The 20,476-nt window shown below is 50.9% G+C and overlaps 1 protein-coding gene across 2 annotated transcripts in view; it reads left to right on the plus strand.

Annotated features, from left to right (window-relative positions):
• Positions 1-466: 466 nt before the first annotated feature.
• UBASH3B (ubiquitin associated and SH3 domain containing B) overlaps positions 467-20,476 on the plus strand; it is a 136,795-nt gene continuing 116,785 nt past the window's right edge. The window contains exon 1 of one of the 2 annotated variants that reach the window (XM_055306931.1): positions 467-913. In XM_055306931.1, the coding sequence (XP_055162906.1) occupies positions 753-913 (161 nt within the window). In that variant the 5' untranslated portion in view covers positions 467-752. The remainder of the gene's footprint in view (positions 914-20,476) is intronic. The other variant, XM_055306933.1, reaches the window with a different exon arrangement.

The raw sequence follows: 20,476 nt of genomic DNA on the forward strand, positions 1-20,476 counted from the left end.
CCATGGCCATGCCCGCGGTCCGGATGTTGCAGGGTCTTTCGGAAGCAAAACCTTTCATCTGGGCTTGGCCTTCTGGTTCATTAATGCCATCCATCAGTTCGCCCAATTTCCATGATTAACCCGTCTGGAACCGCAGGAACCACACGAAACTTGGCGCGGCTCGCTGCGGCGTCCGGAGGCCCCGCGGGCTGCAGGCGCAGGCGGCGGCGAAGGCGGGGCCCGGGGCGCGGCTCCCCGGCCCCAGGCGCGCGGGCGGCCCCCGGCGGTTGGGACCCTCCGCGCCGCAGCCCCGCCGCGCCCGCCCTGCCCGGCCCCGGGGCGCGCCGGCCGCGCTGTCGCTTTAAGAGAGGGGCGGGGCCCGGGACGGCGAGGCAGGGCCGGCCCACCCGGCTCCTTTTCCTTTTTGATCCATTCAAAAATTACTCATTGCAAATTCCCGGACCGCTGGGAGCGGAGAGGGAAGGGGGCGGCGGGCCGAGGGCTGCTGCGGGCGCCGCGCGGGGGCCCCGGGGGGCGCGAGCAGCTGACCGCGGGCCCGGCCCGTGCAGCCCGGGGGCCTCACCAGGAAGCGTCCGCCTCGGCCCCGGGGAAGCTCCGAGCGCCGCCTCCCGCCTCCCGCCTCCCGCCCTCCGCCCTCCGCCTCCCGCCTCCCGCCGCCGCCGCCGCCTGGCGCCCGGCCCCCGAGCCCCTCCGCGGCTCCCCCCGGACGCTCGGGCTCGGGCGCCGGCCCCGGCATGGCTGGCCGCTGAGCCATGGCTCAGTACGGCGCCCCCGGGCCGCTCGGCATGGCCGCGAGAGAGGAGCTGTACAGCAAAGTCACCCCGCGCAGGAGCCGCCAGCAGCGCGCGGGCACCATCAAGCATGGGTCGGCGCTGGACGTGCTGCTCTCCATGGGCTTCCCCAGAGCCCGCGCGTAAGTGGCTTCCTCGCGCCCGCGCACCCGGCCCCCGGCTTCGCCCCGGCTCGCCTCCCCGCGCCCGCCGCACGGGCGGCGCGCTCCCCGCTGCCCCCCACCTGCCGGGGCGGGGCGCCGCCTGCCTGCGCCGGGTCGGGCCCCCAGGTGCGGCGCCCGGGTCTCGCGGGCTCCCCGAGGTCCCCGGCGCCCCGGGGAGGCGGCCCCCCCCCCCCGGGTGCGGGACGCTGGGCCGCCTTCGGGTCCTCCGAGGGCTGGGAAGGGGCGCGGAGAGGCCGGCGCTCTCCGTGCAGCGGCTTCCAGCTCCGGATGTCGCTCGGGTTCGGGCCCCCTCCGGAGTAGGAGGAGCGGGAGCGTGGGTGTTGCTGCGTGTTCATTGATGGGGAGGATGGAACGAGAAGGAGACGCGATCCCTCCTGGGGACCCGGGTGCTCGTCAGTGGTGACGGCAGCGCGGAAATCTGTGGGTGCCTGAGAGTAGGGAAGGGAACTGTGGTCCCGCATCCTTCTGCCCCTGGAGGGTGGGGTGGGGAAGGGCCCGGAGCGCAGGTGGCTGTCCCTGCAGCCCGCTGGGAAGAGGCCTGGCCGCCCGCGCAAGGCAGCGGCAGCAGGAGGCTCCTCCAGCTTCCGAAGCTGGTCAGCCGAGACCGTGGGGCTGGAACCCTGCCGAGGAGGAAGCCGTGGCCCGGCGGCCGGGTGGCCGGGTGGCCTAGTGGCCGGGCGGCCGGGCCCTCCTCCCTTGGTTAATTTCTCCGTGCGGATTTCTTAGGTAGGGGACACCAGGCCTGCGATCCGGTGGGGGCGCTCCTTCTTTGAATGACATCACCTGAACGGCAGAGTTGGGCAAACTTTATCAGAAAGGGCCAAGTTAATGAAAAAAAAAATTTTTTTTTCCTCCCTCTTTTCTTTTCAGGTAGTAAGTCTAGGTTACCCTTCCCCAGCCTCTGGGCAAATCTCGCTTACTCTATTCTTTGCAAACTTGGCTGTGAACCCGGAGCCAAAAGCACACCCCTGGTTTTACCTTTCCACCCAGCCGGCTGGGACAGTCAGGAAAGTGGGCCCTTGGGAAGTCAGGAAATAGGCCGATGCTTTTGACTTGGGTTGACTTCCAAGCAGTGGGGCTCGTTTTCCATTAAGGAGGGAAAATTCGGTGGGCTCTGCAGGGCTGTGTCAGGTGTGGATGCTGCAAGGTATGCCCTGATTCTGGCTGATGGACGTGCACACCTCTCCTTAAGCACGGGAGGTGGGGCCTGGGGAGTCTGCTGGACAATGCTGCAGAATTAGCACAGTCCCTGGCATCTAGGCCAACATTAAGGACCTAAGTTGCTCAATGTAGGGAAGAAATACTTAAGTGAACTCCTCAGACTGTCGTGTTTGCTATTCAGACCTGCTTTCAAGGGGCATCTTTTGTCCTGCACTCGGTCCGGGAGGCCTCGTCCATGTCCCCACAGATTAGCATGATGGTCTAATTTTGACTGGCTCAACCCCTGAGATCTCCTAATGGCTAGCATTTATTGAATATTTATGATATACGATTCTAAGTGCTTTACCTTTATTAACCATTGTGCCCTAGCAACACAGTGAGAAAGCTAACACACATGCCCATCTTATGCATTTAGAAACGGAGGTTTAGTAAGGTTATATAACTTGCCCAGAGTCACAACACCAAGCAATAAGGCTGAGGGTTGGATCCACGGTGTGTCTGCTTAACCTCACATCCAGAGCCAGTATGTAATGAGTTAATGTAAGCGAAATGCTTAGTTGCAATGCCTGGCACATTGTGAAAGATTATTAAGCGTTAGTTGTTACCGCATTCGTTTCTGTGGCTGCTAGAACAAATGACCACAAATTGGCGGGCTTAAAACAACAGAGATTTATTTTCTCCTGGTTCTGGAGGCGAGAAGCCCTAAATCGGGGTCACTGGGCTGAAATCAGATGTCAGCATGGCTGTGCTGCCTCTGGAGGTTCCAGGGGAGAATCCACTCCTTGCCTCATCTAAGTCTTGGCGGCGGCTGGCATTGCTTGGCTCGTGGTGGCATCACTCGGATCTCTGCCTGCCCGGTCCCATTGCCGAGCTGTCTGTGTCAGATCTCCTTCTGCCTTTTTACTGTAAGAGTGACTGCTCTTAGGGCTTCTCCAGATAATTCAGGTTAGCCCTCCCATCTCAGGATCCTTTATCACATCTACAAAACATTTTTTTCCCCCTCTTTTTTATTTTTACCATATGGGGATGTTCACGGTTCCAGGGATTAGGACTTGGAGAACTTTTGGGGAGCTCTTTTCAGCCTGTCACAGCTCTGAGCATTCTGACTAGCACTGCCTCTCTTTACTGAAGGGGTGACCGAGTGGGTCCTGATGGAACAGTCTGAGCAGGAGGGAAGTTGGCTTTGCTGTTCCGTCTCCATCAGAGCCCCTGCCTGGGAGGGGGCGGAGCCCCTGGCTGTCACCTAATCTAGTTCTCCTCTCACCAGGGCTGCCAACTTGAAAAGACAGACAGCCAGGGCATCAGGCTGAGCTTCTGAGAAGCCTCTTTCTTAGGCCTTAAGCCTGGAGGAAGGCACATGAAGAAATTTGCAAGCAGCAGGGAGCAGAGACAGTTTCCTGGGTTCTGGGAGATCTGGCTGGGATGCCTTGAGAAGGGATGAGAGCGATGTCTGGAACATGGCCCTTTGGAGAGGCTGATGCAGTAGCCAAGGCTACAGCTCTGGTTTCCCTTTGGGTGTGACCAGCTCTGGTGTCCTGCAGCAGCAGGAAGGGACCTTCCACGGGGCTCTGAGGGGCGGGCAGAGAGCTCCGGCCAGCCAGGCCCAGGTCCCATTCCAGCCCGGGCTGTGGTCTTGGATAAGTCACCTACCCTTTCCAGGCCTCACTGGCTCCCTCTGAGGGGAACGGAATTAATTAGTGCATGCTTATTAACTGCTCAACAGAGCTAAGGGAGAGGAGTGCTGAGCCAGCAGGGTGACCTCAGGGTATGTTCCTTCTAGCTCATCACTCCCCCGAGCTGTGTTAGGTTTTTTCCATCCCACCCTATTACCTTCGGTTCAAAAACACTGCTGTAGAAAGACCTGCCATTTGGAGGATTGAGAAGTAGCGGTTTTTTCAGGGTGTGTGTGTGTGTGTGTGTGTGTGCATAAGGTGAGGAGGTGTTAGGGAAGCCTCAGGGAGGAAACCTTCAAGGGACCAACATGATCTGTCCCTCTCCCCCCTTTTTTTTCTATACCTATCAGCTCTTCTAAAAGTTCCTGTTCCGAAAGTTCTAAAAATAAAGATCTAGCTTGTTCAAGACCGGAGGGAGATTTGTCGGAAGGAAAAGGAACCGTGTGCAGAGCAAAGGCCTTCGGGGAGGAGGATGCCCGGGGGTCAGGAGAGGAGGCAGGAGGGGAACTCTCATGGGGATTGTTGCTTTGCTACCTGTTTCCACACCTTCCCCTACTGGCCTCTGTGGTTTGTGGGGGAGTGAGACTCTTATCTCTGATCTCTTCTGCAGCTTGAGGCCAACTGTGGGAGCATCACTTAACCAGTGAATTTGAGGAGTCTTTGCTGATACACCTCTGACCTATTATTTTGTTTTGGTTGGGTTTGTTTGAGGCTGCCTGTGACGCTAGAACTCTGTCTCTAGCAAATGACTCTAAGGTTTGCTAATGATCGAGAGATACAGTCTTGCAAGAGTACATGGTGGCAGGGATTCCATGGCCCAAGTGCTAGTCCAGCTCCTGACAGAGGAAGCTTGTAGGACTTCTGTTTTCCTCAATATCCTGATCAGCTTCTGTGCACGGTGACACCTGTCCTGTGTAACTCAACGAGGCTCTGTGAAGACAAAAATGAGACACGGGACAGATAGGATTACGGTATCATTGTGTTGGATGGGAAGAAAAGGAGGTGGGGTGGTTGCTGGCTGTAGGCTCCAGCAAATATTTACATGTGCTATTAGGCGGTCCTTCTTTCCTATGGAGAATATTTGAACAATGCCTGGTTTAAGAGCAGGACGGTGGAAGAAAGAAAGTGCTGGAACAAGCACCACTGACTGCTTTGAACAGTAGTGGCGTTAGGTATGCCTCGCTGCCCAGAGATAGAAACATCCTCAGAGCTGGCGGGACGGGGAACCGTCAGGCACCTTGCAGGGCCCATGAATGAAAGTATCCAGTTTCTCGGGCCTTCTCCAGATTACCTGCTAGGTTGACAATGGATCCTCTCAAAGTACTTGGTCCACTCAGTGTCTGAGGGGTGGCCGGTTCTGGGTTGGGGCCTAGCCACTTTCCCCCGGGGCCTTGAGTAGCGAGAGAAGGCAAACCATGGCCCACCTGGAGCCGAAGGGACCTTACAGGTGGACAGGGCAAAGAACTCTCAGCTACCCGGCCTCACCATGCACTCACACAATAGCCCTCTACGTCTGTGTGCTATTTTGCAGTTGGAAAATGGCTCTCACCTGCACCAAATAGCCCATTCTGTTGGCACTGCAGTCCTGTGAGGTAAAGCACAGGATGAAAGCCTTGTTTTATTTTTTTAAGATTTATTTATTTGAGAGAGAGCAAGAGCACAAGCAGGAGCAGAGGGAGAGGGAGGAGCAGGCTCCCCCTGAGTAGGAGTCCGATGTGGGGGCTCGATCCCAGGACCCTTGGATCATGACCTGAGCTGAAGGAGGCAGAGCTTAACCGGCTGAGCCACCCAGGCATCCTGCGAGCCTCATTTTTTAAAAAATATTTTATTTATTTATTTATTCATGAGAATACACAGAGAGGAGAGAGAGAGAGAGGCAGAGAGCCAGGCAGAGGGAAAAGCAGGCTCCATGCAGGGAGCCCGACGTGTGGGACTCAATCCCGGGTCTCCAGGATCAGGCCCTGGGCTGAAGGCGGCCCTAAGCCGCTGAGCCACCCTGGCTGCGAGCCTCATTTTAAAGATGAAGAAGCTTAAGGCTTGGAGGAGCTTGGGAACTTGCCCTGCGAAGGGCCTGGTCACCATGAGAGTCCTGAGCTAAAACTGCAAGCCCAGTGCACTTCCCAGCCTGTACAGAGGCCTTGGTTCACAAGGGGAGACTTTGACGTGCATTTTTATTTTTAGCTTTATTGAGTTATCATTTATATACCGTAAACTAAATCTATTTACAGATTGACCCGGTTGACAAATGCATATACCCGTGGAATCACCACCGCCAGACCCAGCACCTGCCTGTCACCCTTAGAACTTTCCTTGTGCCCCTTTGCAGTCCTTCACTCCTGCACCCTCTTCCTGGGGAACTATATATTAATATTTGCATTTTCTAGCCTTGCATGTAAGTGGAATCCTACCATGCATACTCTTATGCCCACCTGGCCTCTTCCTTTCAGCTTAGTTTTTTTTAAGATTTTATTTTTTCATGAGAGACACAGAGCGAGAGGCAGAGATACAGGCAGAGAGAGAAGCAGGCTCCATGCGGGGAGCTCGATGCGGGACTTGATCCCAGGACCCCGGGATCATGCCCTGAGCCGAAGGCAGACGCTCAGCCACCAGCCACCCAGGTGTCCCTCTTCAGCTTAGTATTTTCGAGATTATTCCATGATGCTGCCTGAATCGGTAGTTCACCTCCTTTTATTGATAGTAGATCTCTATGTATCTGAACTTGTTGGTAATGTCATTGTAATCCCTTGCACAGGGCTTCTATGGAAATTCCACAACGCCCTAATAATATTACCCTAGGTTTTTAGGCCACTTTAGCGATGACAAAGCAGATTTGTATGCATCACTACTATCAAGGCTCCGACGTTGATAGTTTCATGAGAAAACTAAGGTTCAGAAGAGTTAAGCGCCACAGTGAAGAGCATCATGCTCCGTGACTCTGCCCTGTGGTTTTTGTCACCACCCCGCCCCCTGGCCTCAGCTGCCTCAAACTCCAGCTGCTTTCCACTGAGTGCGCAATATTTAGTTCTCAGAGCTAACGGCTTGGCTTTTCAGAAAAGCAACCAACCTAGGGAATCTGCATCTCCTGCCAGCTCTCCTCCGGCCGGTGACAGTGGTGGCAGAGGTGTCAGTGTCACCGGGAATCCCAGCAGGCACCTGCTACGCGCGTGCGTCTGTGTGTGTGACGGGGCGTCCCTCTGCCTGGGTGGCGGGGAACCGAGGAGGCCCCCCCACTCTCTGCCTGAGACAAAGAAGTCTAGACTGTGGCTGGTCTGACAGCCGGGGACACTTTGGGCGAGTTGCTGGCAGGGCCAGTGCTTGAATTTCCTGGCCTGTGAAATGTTGATGATAACAGTACTTACCTTGAGGGATGGTTGTCAAGGCCAGTGATGCCATTCCCTGCAAACAGCCCCAGACTCTGTGGCTTTCACAGGCTGACTGTCATGTCCACCTGGATGTACCTGCTACTCTGGGGGCAAGGCTCCTTTGTCACCTGGTCCCTGGGGATGGCTCCACGGGTCCTCTCCCTGGTCCTCACTGCACAGTGGGCGTAAGGTAGTGAGGAGGAGGTGGGGCTGCACCTTCCCCTGGTACTTGGGTTCAGTTTCCCTGCACCCAGGTCTGCAGAGTGCCCCGAGGGGTGCTAGGCTGAGTAGAAGCAGGCCCACGGCACAGCCAGTGCCGCCCAAGCTGCTGATTATAATAAATGGCCTGGGTTGGGGATTTGCGGGAGTGCCATCTGGTCGTCTTCTGATTAGTCTCAAATGGAATCAGACTCCAGCCCTGGAGAGCGAGGGGAAAAAACAAAAAAACAAAAACAAAAAAAACAACCATCCCACTCAAGAATGGCTTTCCTGCATTGTGATGGGCACAGTTCCAGCAGGACCGAGTGGCTGCTGGAGAGTGAAGATGCTTGTGGTCCCCATCAGGGCTGGAAGCTCTTGTCTTCTTCTTTGGAGGATTTTCTCAGGGGCCACTTCTGGGTGTCCCTCAGAGGCTTATGGGAGAAGTCCCTGGAGGAGGGATGGACAGATGGAGCGCTGGCCTCAGGCCTCCAGGCCTTCCGTCAGGTGCTCAGGGTTTTGAGATAGGAGACCTTTCTTGTTGGCCCCTCTCGCTAACATCCCCATTTTCCTGATGACGCTGTGCCCGCATGCTCTTTGCCACCTACTGTCTATGGGGATGCGGCCTCTTGTGACTGCCTCAGATGAACATCCGGAAATTGCCCGAGCTCTTACTACGTGCCCGGTATCCTACTAAATTCTGTGTGCTTCTCAGGAGGAAAAGATGAGTGCCAAGTTTCACCACCTGGCGCTCTGAAGTCAGCTGTCAGAGGCAGCCTGGCACTCTCTCTAGCTGGCTGCGCATCCCCCACAGTGACCCTTTGGGGAGCAGGTGTGCTTTCTCTAGGCCTGGGTGAACAACACTTTACAGATAGTGTGAAGCCTCTGCACTCAGCTCACACCCCACCAGCAGCCCAGTGGTAACGGAAAGCAAATTTAGTTTGCCTTTCTTTCAGACCCTGGCTTTGCGCTCTTGCTCTGCCCTCCCTTACTGGCTGTTTGGGTTTACCCCCATCTTTGTCCTTCCCCAGGCCTCAGTCTTCCCAACTCTAAAAGTGGGTTTACCCCCATCTTTGTCCTTCCCCAGGCCTCAGTCTTCCCAACTCTAAAAGGGATCGAAGTCAATCGCATCCCAGGCATTCTGGGGACTCGAGGGTGACACGGACAAGTGTTTTTGGACAGCACAGGAGGTTTCCACTGCTTCTCGTAGGCTTTTCAGTTCCAGAGCATTTAGCTTTTCAGTTTTTGTTTTATTTTCTCCAAGTGCTTTACCATCAAATTCTTCTCCCCTCCTTTTAAAGAGAACTCTTCAGGACTGATTATTTATTATTATTTACTCTAGAGAGTAAATAAACAGAAAGAACGATAGGAGCCAATTACAATGGGGGGGTCATTTAAGTAGTATACAATAGTATAATTTTCAAATTGGTACATAATGTGCTTTCTTGCATAAAACAACCAAAGTGCTAGTTAAATGAAAGAAGAGGTTAGTACCTTGAGCCCCACCCCTGGGGGGACATAAATTGCTCATGGGCACCGTTTTTGTTTTTCTTTTTTTTTTAAAAGATTTTATATATTTATTCGTGAGAGACCCAGAGAGAGAGGCAGAGACACAGGCAGAGGGAGAAGCAGGCTCCCTGCGGGGAATGCGGGACTCGATCCCAGGACCCCAGGATCACGCCCTGGGTAGGCCCTCCACCATTGAGCCCCTCAGGCGCCCCTCTCACGGACACCTTTTTAATGAAAGGGCCACCTTCCCTCCTGGAAGCCACCAGCTGTTTGTGTAACAATTCACATTGTGTTCGTTGCCCCAGTGGAAGTGTGAACATTCTCGTACATGAAGCAACAGTGGCGGTGAACTCCACCAGGACTAGGGCTGTTGCCACACACGGTGGGACGCTGGAGGAAACACCGGCAGCGAGCAGCAGTCTGGAAAATGCCAAGGGGAAGCTGATAGCACAGATGGCCAGAGGCAGCCGAACATTTCAGATTTCTTTTTAGGTTTTGTGGGATCAACCTTCACTGTGAATCAGTTAGCAGGCTTATTTAGGATCCTGCTTCCGTGTGGCCTGCGCCCCACTCAAAAACATTTAGGGTGAGCGTTCACTCTCTAAGCATTTACTCTCTTTTTTTTAAAATTTTTATTTATTTATGATAGTCACAGAGAGAGAGAGAGAGAGAGAGAGAGAGAGAGAGGCAGAGACACAGGCAGAGGGAGAAGCAGGCTCCATGCACCGGGAGCCCGACGTGGGACCTGATCCCGGGTCTCCAAGATTGCGCCCTGGGCCAAAGGCAGGCGCCAAACCACTGCGCCACCCAGGGATCCCAACATTTACTCTCTGATCTTGGCTGGGAGGCACTCGCCGAGCAGGGAAGGAGTCTGCCTCCGACGGCTGCTTTTGTGTGCAGTCCATTGAAACATGGACCCACGCACCCAGAACAGCACAGAGTTGCTGGAGTCCTGAACCAGAAGCATCTCCTACGTCATCTCTTAACCAGCCTATCCTTGAATTGACTGGGGGACCCAGCGTTTGCTTTCTGCCTAAGCAGATTCGCCCACCCTGGGGAAACCAGTTCAATCACAATGCATTTGCCTTCTCTTCCCTGTGTTTCCCTCACTGCCTCCCTTCCTCTTTATTCCTCCTTTTTTTTTCCCCTAGTCCTTTCTTCCCCAAACCTTATTAGGCTTCACCCTATGAAGCAAGCAGGAAAAGAGAGAGGGTCATTCCTCTATTGCCTGCAAGGATACCAAATACTTTGTCCAAGGTCTGTAGCCACTTCAACCCAGTGTGATATATATATATATATATATATATATATATATTTTTTTTTTGTCTTCGGGGGCCTCTTCTGATGTATCTTGACAAATGAAATCCAAAGAATGAGACAAGAAGAAGAAGAAAAAAAAAAACCCAGGGGGATACCATATGGTTTTACATATATGTAGAACCTAAAAGACAAAACCAGCGAATCAACAAACAAACAAAAAGCAGAAACAGGCCCATAAATACAGAGAACAACACTGATGGTTGCCAAAAGCGGGGGGACGGGCCACATGGGTGGAGGGGAGTGGGAGATAGAGGCACAGGCCTCCAGTTAGGGAATGAATAAGTCACAGGGGTAAAAGGCACAGCACGGGGACTATAGGCAATGGTACCACACATAGTAGTGTTGTATGGTAACTGATGGTGGCCGCACTTGCACAGCATCACGTACAGTCTTGCCAAATCACTATGTCATACGCCTGGAACTAATATAACATTGTGTGTCAACGGGACTTCAACAAAATTTAAAAAACAGCAACCCAATATGGCATATGTCTCCATCAAACGTTTCCTTGACAATGCCAATTTTTTTTTTAAATATGTACTACTTCACCACATATTTATGGGCAACTATGATAGCCTGTTGCAACGGGAGCAAGAAGGAGGACAAAGTATCCTTATATATGGTCTCTGCCCTCAGGAGCTGGCAATCTAGTGTGGAAGGCAGAAAATTATGATAACATGTGATCGTGTGCTCCAAGAGATAGAAGCAGGGCATGTGTGTGTGAGGAGAGGAGGAGGGGGCTGTGAGCAGACCAGGGAGCCCTGTGGGAAATTCAAGGTGTGAACAAGATTGGCAGCAGTTTGAGAGGTGGGAGTTTGGGAAGATCAGTGGACCAGTTGAATGATTTCATATTATCCACATGTGAAGACAGAGCAGATTTCAATTTAAACTTGGGTATCTTGGGGTGCCTAGGTGGCTCAGTGGTTGAGCATTTGCCCTTGGCTCAGGTCTTGATCCTGGGGTCCTGGGATTGAGTCCCACATCGGGCTCCCTGCAGGGAGCCTGCTTCTCCCTCTGCCTGTGTCTCTGCCTCTCTCTGTGTCTCTCATGAATAAATAAATAAAATCTTAAAAATAAATAAATAAACTTGGGTCTCTTGACTCACTCTACTCATCACTCTTCACCTTTTCCTTCTGTTACCATCTAGCTTAGAAAGAAGAGGAAACATAGTGGCCAATAAAAGACATAGCTGGCGCATAGTTGGGCCTGACTTTATTGATGTTACTTTGTTCGCTCTTCCCCTGGACATTTACTGAGTGCCTCCTCTGTGCCAGGAGCTTGTTAGGGATGCGAAGGGTATCTTTCTTCTCCAAGAGCTCAGCCTTCCTCAAGAGAGAAGGACATAGAAATCTTAAATGTGATATAACAGTAGGATTATTGCTGTAGTTGAGGTTTGGAAAAAACCCTGTGGGATCACAGAAAAAACAATTAGTGTAACTTGAGAGAGTTGAGGAAAGAAGAGGAGGTGATAATTAAGGCAGACCTTAAGTAATGAGTAGGGATTTTCCTGGATGGAGAGGAGAGGAGGGGGGAGGGTTTCCAGTCGAGGGAACAGCTTGACTTCAGAGCAAGCTGCCCAGGGGGCTGGGTTTGGTGGGAAGGAGACAGAGAAGTAGTGAGAGGTGAGGTGGTGAGATTAGTTAGGACCAGACTGCTTCCTGGAGGTTGTGGGAAATAACTTCTTAATGAGAGAAGTCTGTAAAGAGTGGACCAGAGCAGGGATGCCTGGGTGGCTCAGTGGTTGAGCATCTGCCTTCAGCTCAGGGTGTGATCTCGGGGTCCCGCAGGGAGCCTGCTTCTCCCTCTGCCTGTGTCTCTGCCTTTCTCTCTCTCTCATGAATAAATGCATAAAATTAAAAAAAAAAAAAGGATGAGGTGGAGCAGAACACCACCATACATGGAAGCCGGTGAGAAGGTTCAGGTGGAAGATGAGTAGTACTTGGATTAAGGGGAACAAGGACCAGATTCTAGAGATATTTTTGACATTGAATTGATGGGATTTATGAGCTACTGAGTGGGAAGAAGAGGACAGCAGAGAGGTAGCCCAAGGTTTCGAGCCTGGGAGACTAGAAAGGTGGAGGTGGAGACGTTACTAACCAAGTTAGGACACCCAGGAGGTTGGGTGATGTAGAGGATGAGGTGATGAGTGTGCTCTGAGACATGTTATAGGTTCTGTGAGCACACAGATCAGGAAATAGGGCTCCGGAGCTCAGAGGGGAGGTCAGGCCAGGAACCGATGGCAGCAGAAGGCATGGCAGTAGGTGTAAAGAATGGAGTGAAAAGAAAAGGAAAGGAGCCAACCCCCCAGGATAGCATTGTGGGGGACCAGCTGGTGGGTAGAGAAGAAAGAAGGTGAAGGAAGCTAAGAGGGATGGTTCAAGAGGCAGGGAAAGGACAAAATGACAGGTGTTGTGGAAGAAGACAGGGGAGAAGAGAGTTTCATGAACAAGACTGAGGTCAACAAAACCTTCTGTTCCCTTTGCAATTCCAAAGTGAGTGAACTTGTTGGTTGTGAATGAGGTGTTCCCAGATGAAGATTGCAAAGCCTCTCCGTAGGGTTTCTGGTAATCCTTTTGGGCACGCCCAAGCTCCTGAGGATCAGGACCCTGGGATACTGCTCCACTCTCTCATAGCTCCCTCCTTGGACAGCTGGAATCTTCTTCCTGAAACAGGCAGCTGAGATCTGACTGTAAATGGACCTATTGTCTGGAATCTCTGACGGAATAATCATCTTCCCTTTAGAATTCCCTCCCTGCTAGAGATTTTACATGCTCCCCCTCCTGTACCTCGGTACCCCCCCTCCACCCAACCATATCTGAACTTACCTGCCCTCACTGGAACCCATGCCGAGATCACCTGATCATCCTCACTGGAGCGCCCCTTTCCTTCACTTCTTTATTCAACAAACCTCTCCCGATGATCACTGCATACCAGTCAAGGCATTAGGTGCTGTGGCTCAAGCACTGAGAAACCTTCTCAGCTCCTCCTTTCTTTGGTCCCCAGCTGCTGACAACTCAGCCTGCCATGTTCTAAGCTCATTTTCTCCAATTTCTTCTCTTTAGTAAGCTCCGGCCACCAGCACCTCGCCATCAGAAATAGCTCATCAAGGAATGCTGGGGATCTATGCTGTGTTTGTGAGACATCAGGATTCATGAGGTGGCCAGTGGCCAGGGACCAGAGCAACTTCTGTGTCCCAAGGGAAGGTGTTGTCCAGTCTTCTAAGTCACTGCAAGTTGTCCTGCACACATGGGTCTCCTGTGCTCACCTACAGCCTGGAGATGAGTGGGGATATGTGGAATATGAATGGGCGGTGGCTTTATTGGGTGCTCTGGAAGGAAATGCTAGAGGAAAGCAGAGGGAGAAGGAAACAAGCAGAAGACCTTGAAATGAGCATACCTGAATCAAGGCTGGAGAAAGTACATCTACCCCAAAGAAAGGGAAGTTGTACTTTACGTGGTAGGTTTTATGTTTGTGGGAATTGAATTGCTGAGAGCTGATGGACATGGGCAATGCAGACACAGAAGATCTGGTTTTCGCTTTGGGTGGTTTGGCAAGTGAGGACTCTTCAGGGGTTGCCAAAGGTTGTGAAGATGAACAATGTCTTGAACACAATACTTTGTGAAAGCTCTAGATCACAGAAAGTGTGAGTAGATAAGAGTGTTTAAGAAATGTTAGTTATTCACATCTCAGACTGTGCCTCGTGTTTAACTGCAGGATAGAGATCACTGGCCCCTGGCTTGAGGGTTACGTATGACAGACGAGAAGATTTCCTTCAGGGTGAAGAAGCCCATAGAAGGGTCCTGCCCTAGAATAAGAAGCTCATAGAAGGTTCCAGTATCTCTCTTGAAATAGAATATTCCTGCCTAGAAAAGACCGGTAGAGGTAAAATCTCAGAAGTGTATAGCTAGAATTGCCGGCGGAGCTTATCCAGTCCAACTTCCTCTTTTTACATAGAAATAAAATGAAACAAACAAATGAAGTGACTTTTTCAAGACTAACAGCTGGTCTGTGACAGAAGCAGACCTTAGGCCTCCTGACTCCCAGGCCAGAACATGGTTTCTTTTTTATATACACCAGGCTACTTCCCTGAGTCCAGGCTCTGCCTCCAAGAAGGAGATTGCTAACAAGGCTTTTTGGCTCTGTTTTCCGGAGGAATGGTCTGGACTATTATCTTGATTAACCCTGTCGCACGGTTCCTCTGCCTTTTCTTTCTCTTTGGCTCCCCTCCTTCTACCTGCCATGTGTTTAGATCTCAGCCTGTGGAAGAGGCAGCTAACTTGTCTATGGCCAGTTGGAGTGGTCATCTCTGAGAAGGAGGGTGGGCTGAGCGGGTGAGGGAGTGTCACACCAGTGGTACAGGCGGTGTTGGAGGGGACCCATAGTTGTCTCGGTCACCTGCCTAGGAGGGTAAGAACAAATGTTGCCTTCTGCTATGGCAGAAAGAAGACTGGCTTTAGAGACAAAAGACTGGCTTCAAATTCTGGATCCGTCACTTTTTCAGGATGCGGTTTTGATCAAGCATTTCGATAGGTTGGATGAATCAAAATGAGGCGATGTATATACGTATAATAAAAATCACAAAAGTCATGTACATGTAAAGTGATACTACTTGTCAGTGATTGGGTCCTGGTACCTTGAGGCTCTTGCAGAGAGTCTGTGAACTGTTGGTTTTGTGTGACATTTGGTGAACTGCTCTAGTCCTCCCTAACCAAGCTCTGTTGCTTCAGAGAAGCTAATTTTGTGAACGAGGAACATGAGGAGCCACTTGACAGGCTAGTTCCATCAAAGTGAACGCTTCCTTCTGGAAGTTTAAATTTTCACTTCACCCCTTTTAGGAAGTAGGGACGTGAGTCACAATGAGTTAGCAAGTGGCTTTTGTGAACAATAAGAGGTTTTGTGAAATACAGTACATGTGACCAAAAGCATCTGTAGTATAGTTTCCTATTGCTACGCAAAAAAATTTACTGACTTAAAACAACACACATTTGTCCTCTTAACATCAGGAGATCAGAAGTCCAAAATGGACATCATGGCCTAAAATCAAGATGGCAACAGAGCTGTGCTCTTGCTGGAGGCTCTAGGAGGGAGCCTGTTTCCTTGACTTTGCCAGCTTCCAGAGCGCACCTGCATTCCTTGGCTCATCACCTCTTCCTCCACCGGCAGAATGCACCACTCCCATTTCTGCTTCCACCTGTCTCTGCCTCTCCTGCCTCACCGTCTCCCTCAGAAAGGCCCTAACAACTGCAACACTCTAGCTCAAGATGCTGAACTTGGCCATGTCTGCAAAGTCCCTTTCGCCCCAGAAGGGAACAAATTCATAGGTTCTGGGGATTAGGACGAGGCTATCTTTGGGGACCATTGTTGTTCTACATAGCATGTGTGTGTGACACTCTCAGTCTGCATGTCCTCTTAGTGCGTGATGTTTCATGCACAACAGAGATCCACCAAGTCTCTTCATTCGCCTTTCCTATTCCTAACTCCTCACTGGTTGTCTCGTTGCCCTCGTCACTACAACCCCAGCACCGAGTATACATCGCTGATCCTCACTGAGTGCCTACTGTGCGCCAGGGAGGATCTTAAAGCTTTGCATGGGCATTATTTTGTCGATTCTTCATAACAACCTCATGAGATGGGAACTGTCATCATACCCATTTTACAGGTGAGACAACTGAGGCACAGAAATTTTTGAGTTGCCCAAGACCACACAGCTAGTAAGTGGTAGACCCAAAGGGCAAACCTCAGGTGGTTAGATTCTCAGGTCTGAGTTCCTAACCAGCACCCACTGTGTTGATGTGTAGCTGGTGTTTAGTAAAGTTTGAGAGTATCAGGAGGAAGCAAACTTGAGGTCCAGAGAAATAACGTGGTGCCCTTAGATTCGTAGAACTGGGGTCAGGAAGGCAACCTGATTTGCTCATTGGTTTAATCCCTTACTGGGCCCAAATAGTTGCAGTGTGGTTGGCTGTCTACTGATTTCCTATAGAGTTACAGTGATATCATCCTTTCTGAAAGTGTGTGTGTGTGTGTGTGTGTGTGTGTGTGTGTGTGTGTGTGTACACTACCCATCTCACCTCCAGACTTTGAGAAGACAGGCACAGGATTATACTCAGGGAGTTTACAGAACCCTCCTGGCTGCTACCTGTGTTGCAAATTGAACCCTCCACAGTAGAAATAGGAAGTGTCCTCCTGTTGCGTGGCCTGCATGAGGGGCTCCTTGGACAGAGTATGTGGTGGTTTGCCTATGAAATAATACACACAAAATAGTGCAGAGCCCAACTCTTCAGTGCACAATAAATAGTAGATATATGGTGGTTCAGATCACTAGCTTTGGAATCACAGGGTTATATGGGACACAGTCAGGGGGACTCTGGGTATAAGTTAACGAGCCACTGTAAATCTGTGCATTCCTAAGTTCTCTTCCCAACATCCTTAAGACCTGGGCCTAGGGATGATTTGTATCGCATTCGGTTGATTGGATAAGTGTTCTGGGGAGGGACAAGGGGATGAGAGGGGTTGGTCCAGGCCTGTGGAACGGCTCTTTGCCCTGGTGCAGAACTCCACGCACAGCCACACCACTCCTGGCTCACAAGTACACAGAGCTACTCTCCTTCTCAGGAAGAATTCCCGACACGTCAGCAGTGTGGTGATGATGGCAGGGGACCCCGGGTAGTCAGCTTTTAGGTGGTGCTTATAGATCAACAGATCATCAAGATGAGCCTTTAGGGACCTCCAGCCTCCCCCAGACCTTCAGCAACTCTGTGCATCAGGATGGAGGAGCACGTTTGAAGTTCTTATCTTCCTCCAACTGTAAGATCACAGGGCTCTCAACTGTAAGGCTGAACAGACGGGCCTACCCCTCTGCTGTCTGACTGCTTTAGGCACTGCAGACCTCTGGGTGTCACTTCATCCATCAAACCATGGCAGGGAGGCAGCAAGGGCGCCTGTCCTGTCATGGCCTGTGGCTGCCAGCCTGTGGGCCTGCAGAGTGGGGAGGTGGGCCAGCGGGGGGAAGAGGGGCTGGATGCCAGGGAATCCACTTCAGCAACATAGCGTAATTGGTGGAGGCTTTCAAATCGAATGACTCTCAGGGGACCTTGAATAAACAAAGAAGGTTGATGCTTGCTAGACAGCTGGCTCTGAAAGATATGGGAGATAAAGGGGCGAGTCTCATTTGAATTTCTTAATTTCTCCTTTCCATCTTAGGCATGCTGGGGAACTAGCCACTGCTTTTTTCAGTTGACCCAGGAAACAGATAGTGTGGGGCTAACTGTGTTTAGTCTGAAGATTTTTTGTTTTTAAAGATTTTATTTATTCATGAAAGACAGAGAGAGAGAGGCAGAGACCTAGGCAGAAGGAGAAGCAGGCTCCCTGCGGGGAGCCCCATGTGGGACTTGATCCCAGGGCCCTGGGATCACACCCTGAGCTGAAGGCAGACGCTCAACCGCTGAGCCCCCAAGCATCCCTAGTCTGAAAGAAGATCCTATAATTCAACAAAAAGTTACTGAGCAACGATTTGGTGCCAGGCACCTGGGATTTGTGCTGAGCATTGGAGGTACTGATATGAGTAAGACCCCGTCCCTGACCACAAAGAGCTCTCAAGCTCTTGGGTAAGATAGATGCAAGCAGAAGCCTGCAATATCATGTGATAAGATAGAGAGGGAGGAAGGTTCTCTCCTCTGATGTCTAGAGGGCTGCCGTAAGAAAAGAGGATGCTTATTTTGTGGACTTCAGTGGGTTAGTTACATTGTTGGGGGTGAGAGGAGTGGTTTGGTGGGGGCAGACTCTAGTTCACCAGAAAAACAGTTTGGAAACCAGTGGCCCAACTGTGCTGTGCTCTGCATCCCGAGGTAGTATTTTCTCTGCCAGTTATGACTGTGACTGAGCTTCCTTTTCAGCCTCCTCAGAAGGATTGGAGTTCTAGGTTGGAGAGCATATCTGAAGTCCCTGCAGGGAGTAGGCTGGGCCAGCCTGGGATCTGAGGTCTGTGTAGAAGGATATGAAATCTGAGGGTGTCCTTTATGAGGAAGCTTCTGGATAGGTGCTTTCACATGCATGATTCTACAGCTCTGACTGTATAACCGATCATTTCCTCTATTTAAAATATGGATGGGTGAAGGGATGGGGTACCTGGGTGATGGGCATTAAGGAGGAGACTTGATGGAATGAGCACTGGGTGTTATATGCATTTGATGAATGACTGAATTCCACCTCAAACTAAATAATAATAAAATAAATAAAATGAAATAAAATAGGAAAAAAGGCCTACAGAAGTGAAATGCACCCAAAACTATTAAGGGGTGCAACTAGGCAATCCCAGGATCATGAACATACAGATATTGGATAGCCAAGAGGTAGGGAGAGCTCGTGAGGGGGGTGGATCTGACCTCCAAGCCTGCTCTCTTTAAAATGTCTTGGTGCCAAGTCTCTGGATTCTCTGATCACCCCCTTCCCAGGCATCCTTTCTGGAGCAGCCCCAGTGGGGTTGGTTAGAAATGGATCATCCACACGCAAGGGTTGAAGGGACATGTAGTGCTGAACTCAGGGAGTCAGACGAGGGGCTTGGAAGGGTGAGCCTCAAGCACTCACTTGTTGGGTACGTACTCACTGATGTGCAATCATCTCTAGGCATGTGATCACTTTGGGACGGAGGGAGTGGGCAGAGGGTCAGAGAAGCAGCAGCAGTGAGCCGCATGCAGAGGAGATGTACAAGTCCAGTGTAACCAAGTCAGGGTAAAACAGCCGCCCTAAGAATCGGCCCTGAGAAAGAACTTGTAAGTTGGACAGAATGGGCAGGAGGGTGGCTTTGAGTTTATAACACATTTAGGAGGCTGGAGATTTCAGCCATAAAAGAAATAGCCTTAAGTCAGCCTTGAACTCTTTGCAACAGAAAATTCTAGAAGGGCTGATGTCCTTTCCGTTGTCACTGCAGTTTCTGATGATGGAGAGAACGTATGTTGCAACACGTTTTGCTAAAGAATCCAAGGTTATTTCCTTGTTTGGTTTTCTTTGCTCTGGGATTGCCTTTCTACAAAGGGAGTTTTCTCCTTTAAACAAAAAGGAAGAAGGTCACCATGAAGGAGGAAGTACTACCATGTTTTTTTAGCCTTTCTCTGCTCACTGCGGGACTCCTGCCAAAATGTTGGGAGTACCATCAGAGAGTTGTATGTCGGGGTCCAGGGTGCCTCTTTCTCCCCCGTGCACCAATTTCCTGTTCATGGGGTGGTTTTGTTTGTTTGTTTTTTAAACACACAATTATCAGGCTTGCACCCTGCCAGGATCAAAAGAAAAAATGATGTGTAAGGAATGGCCCCTGCTGCCTTGGTGCCCTCAGTCTACTAGGGAGGAACAAGACGTGATCAAATAAGTGCATTGCACACTGCTATGTGCCAAGAAACAGAGAGATGTAGACTGTGCTGTGGAATGGCCCAGGAGCTAGCAAATCACTCTGCCTGGAGACCCATGGTTCTTCCGAAGATCCGGACAGTGTGAAGTGCATTTTAAATACAATTTTTTAGGGGATCCCTGGGTGGCTCAGCAGTTTAGCGCCTGCCTTCGGCACAGGGCGTGATCCCAAGGTCCCAGGATCGAGTCCCACATTGGGCTCCCTGCATAGAGCCTGCTTCTCCTTCTGCCTATGTCTCTGTCTCTCTCTCTCTCTCTATGTCTCTCATGAATAAATAAATAAAATCTTAAAAAAAAACAAAGACTATTTTTAGAGGTGTTTTAGGTTAATAACAAAATACAGAGATTTCCCATTACCCCTTGCCCCCACACATGCCCTAGCCTCTTCCATCCTCAACACCACTCACCAGAGTGGTATCTTTGTTACAACAAACGAATCTATAGTGACACATGACAATCACCCAAAGCCTGTAGTTTACCTTGGGGTTCACTGTTGGCATCATATATTTTATGAGTTGGGACAAATGTAAAATGGACACGTATCCATCCTAATAGTGTCATACAGAGTATTTTCATTGCCCTGAAAAAGCCTCTGTATCCTACCTATTGCCTATGCATCCCCCCACCCCTACCCCCACAACCCCGGGCATTCCTCCTCCTCCAGCCACTCCATAGTTTTGCCTTTTCCAATATATCATATAGTTGGAACCCTACACCATGCAGCCTTTCCAGACAGGCTTCTCTTACTTGATAATATAATTTGATGTCACTCCGTGTCTTCATGGCTTGATAGTCCATTTCTTTTGAGCACTGATTAATATTCCAGTGTCTGGATGACCACAGTTTATTTATCCATTCACCAAATAAAGGACAACTTGGTCGCTTTCAAGTTTTGGCAG

This window comes from Nyctereutes procyonoides, unplaced genomic scaffold, assembly GCF_905146905.1.
Source record: "Nyctereutes procyonoides isolate TBG_1078 unplaced genomic scaffold, NYPRO_anot_genome, whole genome shotgun sequence".
Classification (NCBI taxonomy): Eukaryota; Metazoa; Chordata; class Mammalia; order Carnivora; family Canidae; genus Nyctereutes; species Nyctereutes procyonoides.